Consider the following 7,187-nt stretch of genomic DNA (forward strand, 5'->3'; position numbering starts at 1 on the left):
ACTGAGCTTCTTGAGCCTCAGAGGCTCATCTGTGAAATGGGACAACAATGCCAACCTCACTGAGGAAGCTTGGAGACTGTTTATTAGTGAAAGCTCGGGGTTAAGCCTCAGTCCTTTGCAGCAGAGGGTAGGCAGGGAGAATGAGTGAGATGGAAGTCTGGGGGTCACCTGCAGGAGCAGGGTGGGGATGACGAGCACCACTGATGTGCTCAGGCTTTGACTCGCCTCCCTTGACAACTCTCTCCTCAGGGAGTGAGCTGGTACCACTGGAAGGGCTTCGAGTTCTCGGTGCCCTTCACGGAAATGAAGCTGAGACCCAGAAACTTCCAGGCCCCCACCAGGGGCAGCTGAGCCTGCCGCCCACCTTGCTCACATCTAGTGTGACTGCCCAGCACTGAGGGGTCGTGCCCAGAGAAGAGCCAGTGTGCCTCTACTGCCTAGCTCACCAAGGAAGCCTTCTCTACCACGATCTCACAGCACCATGTTTACAGGGGGGAGGGGAGGGGTCAGCAACGGAGCAATAAAGGAGAAACTGAGGCACAAGGCTGGCACTGGTCCTATCCTGTCAACGGGCTCTGGCCCTGGTCTTGTGGCGCCAGGTTCCTGGGCTGCAGCCGCACCTGGAAGGGATGAATCAAGAGATTGACACCAGAATAATTCTGGGGCTTCAGGGAGGGCAGGGTGCCATCTGGTGGTGGCAGCAGCGTGAAGGCCTGGAGCAGGTGTGCCAGTATCACAAAGAGCTCCAGTTGTGCCAGAGGCTCTCCCAGGCACACACGTGCCCCACAGCCAAAGGATAGTGTTCTGGGGCTCTTGCCGGGCTCCAGGAAGCGATCTGTGGGTAAGTAACAGACAGCTAGGGAAGTGCGTCCCAGCTGAGGCCGGGGCTCTTCCCCGCCCATGCCTGACCCCATCATACCAGGCCAGAACTGGGTGGGCAGCTCCCAGACCGTCTCATCCAGGTTGGCACCTTGGATGTTGGGGATGATGATTGTGTCCTTGGGGATGTCATAGCCAGAGATGCTGAGGGAAGGCGGAGTCAGAAGCTGTCCAAGACCCTGAGCGGGGTTGGGGGGGGGTGTTCCTCAGTCAACCCTTAACCCAGGGAGTCACCTGCTAGCCCGAGTGGTGCGATGGGGCAAGGCCAGGGGCACCACCGGCCGCAGGCGCAGCACCTCAGCGATGGTGGCCATGAGTAGAGGCAGCTGTGCTCGGTTCTTGTACAGGATCTGGGAGCTGCCGCCACTGGGGCCCAACCTGAGGTCTAATTCTTCCTGCAGTCGCTTCTGGATCTGAGACGAGAGGGGGCAAAGCTGGAGTCTAGGGACCAAGCTTTGCCCTGGGTGGCTCTCTCAGGCTGCCCAGCCTCCAGCCACCTAGCCTAGAGCCCCCGCTGTGAGCAAGACCAGGCCAGGCAGTCAAGAGCAGAGCAACTGGGCCAAGAAGCCTGGATCTCCCCCCATAGCACACCTCAGGGTGATGAAGCAGGAAAGCCACTGTCCAGGAGAGCGTGGTGGCTGTGGTCTCGGTGCCACCGATGAAAAGGTCCACCACAGACATGTGCACGTGCCCCTCGTGGAGCTCTCCCGCACCATGGCCCTCTGATAGCTGCTCCATCCCTTGAAGCATGTAGTCGATCATGTCCCTCCACTGGCCTGCTACCCGGCTGTCCTGCAGAGGGCAGGGGGAGCAGGCTGAGTGTCCAGCTCGGGGAGCGAAGCCCGCCCAGCCGCGGTGAGGGGCCTGGGCCAGGGGAGCTAGTCCGTCCCATCCCCCATCCGCCCCCTCCCCCGCCCCGTCGTCCCCGTCGTCCCTGTCATCCCCGTCGTCCCCATCATCCCCGTCGTCTGTCCGTCCGTCCGCACCACCCCGCAGTGCATACCTGGTGGAGCTTCAGCTGCTGCTTTACAATACGGTCCCTATTCTCTCGGAACCGCTTCAGCTTCCAGAGGCCTGGATTGGGGAGGAACTGGGGCAGGGACAGGAGTCAGCTTCCGGAGGGATGGAGACCAGCCACCCCCATCCCCACCCCCGCCCCAGGCCAGCGGAGTCTGGGCTGGGCTTCCGCACCCTGAGAAAGGGAATTATATCCAAGATTTGGATGGACCAGTGGCTCCAGGCTTGCATCAAGTCCTGGACACAGCTATGGACAGTGTGCACCAAAGTGTCATCCTGTCAGAACGGGAGGGCACACTTTGAGTTCAAGACCAGCCAAGGGCCAGGAGGGGCTGAGGGACGGGCCTGAGGGGCCAGAGGGCAGCCCTGACCTTGTCTCCGAAAGTAAGATAGCAGATGATGCTGCAGGTGAGAAAAGAGAATTCCTGGTGGATGTCCACGGGGGCGCCAGCCTGGGCTCTCATGCGCTGCAGGACACAGAGAGACAGGCTGTGGAAATAAAGGGGTACGGGGTGGGGCGGGGCGGGGGGCTGACCCCAGGAGGGCCAGGCCACACAAGTGCTGCATTACCTTGCAGAATTCCTGGGTCAGCTGCTCTACTATGGGCTCCGTGGAGCCTCGCATGCCCACCATCAGAGCTGAACGAGAGAGTTTCTTGTGGGTCCTCCATGTCGAAGAGTAGTCCCCTCGTGACAGGTCCAAGTCTAGCTTCTCTGTAGGAGGGATGGTGGAGAGAATGGTGACTAACTAAGGAAGCCAAAGGCCTGACCCGCCTCCCCCAGTCTAAGAAGTAGTCCAGGGCAGTGGCCACACCAGGTGTGTCTTCGTGAGTTCGAGGCTAGCCTAGACTACAGGGTGATTTCCAGGTCAGCCAGGGCTACATAGTGAGGTCCTGTCTTTTTATTGTTTGTTTGTTTGTTTGTTTTGTTTTTCGAGACAGGGTTTCCCTGTGGCTTTGGAGGCTGTCCTGGAACTCGCTCTTGTAGACCAGGCTGGTCTCGAGCTCACAGAGATCCGCCTGCCTCTGCCTCCCGAGTGCTGGGATCAAAGGTGTGCGCCACCAACACCTTAAGATGGAGGTCCCATCTTAAGAAGAAAACACAAGTGCCTTCAACCCTTACCATATGGTACCGTGGGTCGGCCAGCAAAGTCCACCCATTTTTTGATCAGGGCCTCCTTAATGGTACTATTAGAATTCAGCACCACCACATCTGTGGAGAGGGGGGATCAGCAGGTGTCAGCAGGAAGGGACAGCCAGGTATAGGAAGAGGAAGAGCTGTCTCACCTTGCAGCCCCATGCGGATTCTGTAGACTGGCCCGAGTTTCCGGGTGAGGCCCAGCAGGTAGATGGGGAGGTTGGGCTGTAGAAAGTGCAGGAACCCCGGGGCAAGAGGAGGGAGGTGTAGGTTCCAGAATTTCCACTGGCCCCACAGCCATCGGGTGCCAGCCAGCAGCAGCAGCAGCAGCAGCCACAGCCCAGGTAGCACCATGGCGGGACACTTATGCAGCACCCTGACACGGCTTTTTATAGCGCTTGGCCCCAGCCATCCATCCAGCCATGATTCTGACGTTATCAGTCCCAGGTCCCACATTCAGAGCCGTGTTTTCAAGTTGGCACCGTCCCACTGGCCTTGGAGACCCAGGGATCAGAGATGGTACCATCCATCAGGAAGAAAGGAAGAGATGCAAAACCCTGACCTTTCTGAGTCATGACCACTTCCCTAGCTCTTTGTGAGTCATGTGGACAGAGGGGTCTGCCCTGAGCCCAGCCCCTCCCACCATGCCCCACCTTGGACCAGCTGAGTGGAGTGAATTTGCCCCAGAGGAGAGAAATGAATGACAGTCTCTGCCCAATAGGCCTTTGGGGTTTGCCTGTAGTCCTTACAAGCTGTTGTTGTTGTTATTGTTGTTGTTATTATTATTACCACTTTGTTTTTGTGATACCAGTGACTGCACTCAGGACCTTATACATTCCGGGTGAGGCCTCCCTACCTATGCCCCATTTTTGTTCATTTGAGACAGAGTCTCACTAAGCTGTCCAGGGTACCTTGAATTCACTATGTAGAGCTCAGGCAGAGCCTCACACTTGGAATTCTCTACCAGCCCCTCAAATAGCTAGGATGACAGACACACCACCATACCAGGTCCCCTATGTTGTTGTTGTTCTTTGCTGTGGTTTAGGCTTTTTGCGGTGACAGAAGAGGTGCATTGTGGAGGCCAAAGGTCGATCCCGGGTAGTCTGACCAGATGAAAAGACCCCTGAGCTGTCATTTTTCCAGGCTGGCCGCTGAGCACCAGGGATGCTCCTGTCTCTGTCTCTCTATTTCTGGAGTGGCAAGCAAGTGCCACAGGGCTGGAGAGGTGGCTCGGTGCTTAAGAGTACTGGCTGCCACTGCCCAGGAGGACCTAGGTTGTGTTCCCAGCGCCTGCATGGCCGCTCACCAGCGCCTGCGTGGCAGCTCACAACCTTCTGTAACTCCAGCTCAGGGGTTCCAGTGCCCCCTTCCGGCTCCAGGGTGTACTTCATGCACACACATGCATACAGACAAAACACAGGGTTTTGTTTAGTTTTTCATTTATTTATTATATTTTGTGTTATGTGTATGTGTAAAACTAAACAAAAACACAACCAGACCTTTTTTTTGGAGATAGGTTTTACTATGCAGCCCTGGCTAGTCTTGAAGACAATATGCAGCCAAGGATGGCTTATAAGTGCTCCCTCTGTTCCCATTTCCAAATGCTGGGATCACAGGCATAGACCACAATGCCTGGCCCAGTGGACATTAGCTATATGGCCTCTTTCACTGTCAGAAATGTCTAGAGTGAGGCATGGTGGTTCTTGTAATTTCAGCACTGAGCCAGCAGAGACAGCAGGACAGAGTCTGAGGTCAGCCTGGGCTACATAGCAAGACCCCATCTCAGACGAGACAAGGCTAAGAAAGGCTCTGATGGTGCTTCCTCACACAGAGGCTCCGGGTTCTTTCCTCATCACCACACAGAAAAGTGTCAGGAGACAAGAAACCACAACCCACCCCACTTTAGAACTATGTGTACCAAACACTCTCCTAACTTTGCTCCCCGAAGCCATGCTGTGTAGGCTACACTGTTGTCCCTGTTTTTTGTGGGTTTTTGTTTTGTTTTGTTTTGTTTTGTTTTTGTTTTTCGAGACAGGGTTTCTCTGTGTAGCTTTGGAAGCTGTCCTGTCTCTCGCTCTGGAGACCAGGCTGGCCTCGAACTCACAGAGATCCACCTGCCTCTGCCTCCCGAGCGCTGGGATTAAAGGCGTGCGCCACCAACGCCCAGCCAAGGCTGGCTTGTGTGTGTGTGTGCACTCGCGAGTGCAGCTGCTGAAGCAGAACCAGGCTCCAGCAGGCAACCAGGGCAGAACCTGCATCTGTAACTACCAGCAGCTGCTGCTGTCCTTGACTGCTGCAACAACAAAATGACCAACTGAGCTGACTTACAAGAAAGAAAGAAAGAAAGAAAGAAAGAAAGAAAGAAAGAAAGAAAAAAAGAAAGAAAGAAAGAAAAAAAAAGCCAGATGGTGGTGACACACACCTTTAATCCCAGCACTCAGTGAGGCAGAGGCAGGAGTTCAAGGCCAGTCTGGTCTACAGAGTGAGTTCCAGGACAGCCAGGGCTACACAGAGAAACCCTGTCTCAAGAAAAACAAAAACAAACAAAAAAAATCACGATAGATGTGTATGGAATCTCGCCTTGAGACTCGAAAAGGAGAACGGTCCTTGCTGGCCTTCGTAGGCCACAGGCCATGGGTGGGAGACAGAAAAAGGCATGATGTGTGCTCTTGCTCTCTCTTTGCCATTTGGACACTGGTGTTTTAGGCATGGGTAGAACAAGGCTGTCTGGAGGGTCAGGGCCCTTGGGTCACAGAACCAGCCAGGGAGAAAATAGATCCCAGAGTGAAGAAGACAGTCTACCAACCGGGGCCTCCCTAGGAGGGAGCTGGGCAGACACAGCTGGTTCAGAATTTATAGCTGTAAGAGATGCATTTCCCTCAGGACCCGATCAAGAGCTCTGATAGGGCACAATGGGGAGCCTAGCAGAGCAACTGGGGAGAGACTATTCAAGGAGTTGTGTGAGAAGTCCCCTAGCTCCCCATCCCCAGCTTTACAGACAGACCCCAGGGTGAGGGGTCCATCTCCACACCAAGAGAGTACAACAGGAGAACCAAGGTGAGAATCCAGCTGTGCTACCCAAAGCTGGGTGAGCTGGCAGGTCCTTGTGGCAGAGGCCCCTGGAGGTTTAGCCTGGACCCCTGGCCTTGCCTCAGGAGATAGAAGGGGGTGGGATTTCTGGGGCTGGTTCATAAGAGCAGCATCGTCTCCTATGGGTGACACAGGCCACAACTAAACCTTGCTCTGGTGACTGGTTTGGGGGAAATAGATGCAGCTGTTAAGAAACCCGAGGTTCTGAGCCGGGCGTTGGTGGTGCACGCCTTTAATCCCAGCGCTCGGGAGGCAGAGGCAGGCGGATCTCTGTGAGTTCAAGACCAGCCTGGTCTACAGAGTGAGTTCCAGGACAGCCTCCAAAGCTACACAGAGAAACCCTGTCTCAAAAAAAAAAAACCAAAAAAAAAAAAAAAAAAAAAAAAGAAGAAAGAAACCCAATGTTCTGAAATACCCAGAAGGACCATAGCTTCGCCAAAGTCCTATCTGATGGGGTGACTAGGAACCCCGGTGGCTGTGGAGGCCCCTCCTGAAGTGTCTTTGTTTACCTCAGCACCTCTTTCCACACATTCAAATACAAACATCAGTGATGACAAGTTTCAGAGTCCCAAAATGTGCTCTGTCCTGTCCCCAGCCTTTGTGTGTCTCCCTTTCTTTATTTCAAACTCCCTTATCTTTGTTTTCTTTGCCCAACTCCACCTACCAAACAAATCTACCCAGCATGCTGGGGAACTCCTATAATTTCAGGGGAGCCAAGGATCAGGAGTTCAAGGTCAGCGTTGGCTGTGTAAGGCCTGTCTCAAAAAGTCAAAAATCATTTGGAGATATGGTTCCGTTGGTAAAGTGCTTGTCTGGTATGCATGAAATCCTGGGTTCCATTCCTAGCGCTGCAAAATCCTTGGTGTGGTGATCTGTGTTATGACCCAAGAACTCAAGTGTGGAGGCTCCATGCCAAGTTTGAGGCCAACCTAGAACACGAGACCCTGTCCCAAAACCACAAAAAGTAACCCACAGGACATACTCCACGCCTCTCTGGTGCTCTCCTCACTGGGCTAAGCCCTGACGGCTCACCTCTCCCAGGGCACAGCAACTACCTAGTCTCAT

At 54.5% G+C, this 7,187-nt stretch overlaps 2 protein-coding genes across 5 annotated transcripts in view; one reads left to right on the forward strand and one right to left on the reverse strand.

The window, feature by feature from the left end:
- Positions 1-545, forward strand: part of LOC100767397 (tenascin-X) — a 65,251-nt gene extending 64,706 nt beyond the window's left edge. For both annotated transcript variants that reach the window (XM_035451768.1, XM_027388778.2), the window contains one exon: positions 250-545. In XM_035451768.1, the coding sequence (XP_035307659.1) occupies positions 250-351 (102 nt within the window). In that variant the 3' untranslated portion in view covers positions 352-545. The remainder of the gene's footprint in view (positions 1-249) is intronic.
- Positions 524-3,584, reverse strand: LOC100767691 (steroid 21-hydroxylase). Of its 3 annotated transcripts, XM_035451776.1 has the most exons (10): positions 3,182-3,584; positions 3,018-3,107; positions 2,467-2,609; positions 2,268-2,363; positions 2,071-2,172; positions 1,883-1,969; positions 1,471-1,671; positions 1,114-1,292; positions 920-1,023; positions 524-835 (listed from the first exon to the last, which is right to left on the reverse strand). In XM_035451776.1, the coding sequence occupies exons 1-10, from the start codon at positions 3,486-3,488 to the stop codon at positions 558-560; spliced, it is 1,587 nt and encodes a 528-aa protein (XP_035307667.1). In that variant the 5' UTR covers positions 3,489-3,584; the 3' UTR covers positions 524-557. The 3 variants fall into 3 exon arrangements, with proteins under 3 accessions (XP_035307667.1, XP_035307668.1, XP_035307669.1); XM_035451777.1 differs by lacking the exon at positions 3,018-3,107; XM_035451778.1 differs by lacking the exon at positions 2,071-2,172.
- Between the last annotated feature and the right edge of the window lie 3,603 nt (positions 3,585-7,187).

The sequence above is a fragment of the Cricetulus griseus genome, assembly GCF_003668045.3.
Source record: "Cricetulus griseus strain 17A/GY chromosome 1 unlocalized genomic scaffold, alternate assembly CriGri-PICRH-1.0 chr1_0, whole genome shotgun sequence".
NCBI lineage: Eukaryota > Metazoa > Chordata > Mammalia > Rodentia > Cricetidae > Cricetulus > Cricetulus griseus.

What these genes read in the sequence shown, in the direction of transcription:
- LOC100767691 (XM_035451776.1), bottom strand. Translation starts at nt 3,488, where the DNA reads ATGTGGGACCTGGGACTGATAACGTCAGAATCATGGCTGGATGGATGG. An exon ending in TGACCCAGGAATTCTGCAAG is followed by an intron (nt 2,364 to 2,466) that starts GTAATGCAGCAC and finishes TGTGTCCTGCAG; the next exon opens with CGCATGAGAGCCCAGGCTGG. An exon ending in ATCTTACTTTCGGAGACAAG is followed by an intron (nt 2,173 to 2,267) that starts GTCAGGGCTGCC and finishes CCGTTCTGACAG; the next exon opens with GATGACACTTTGGTGCACAC.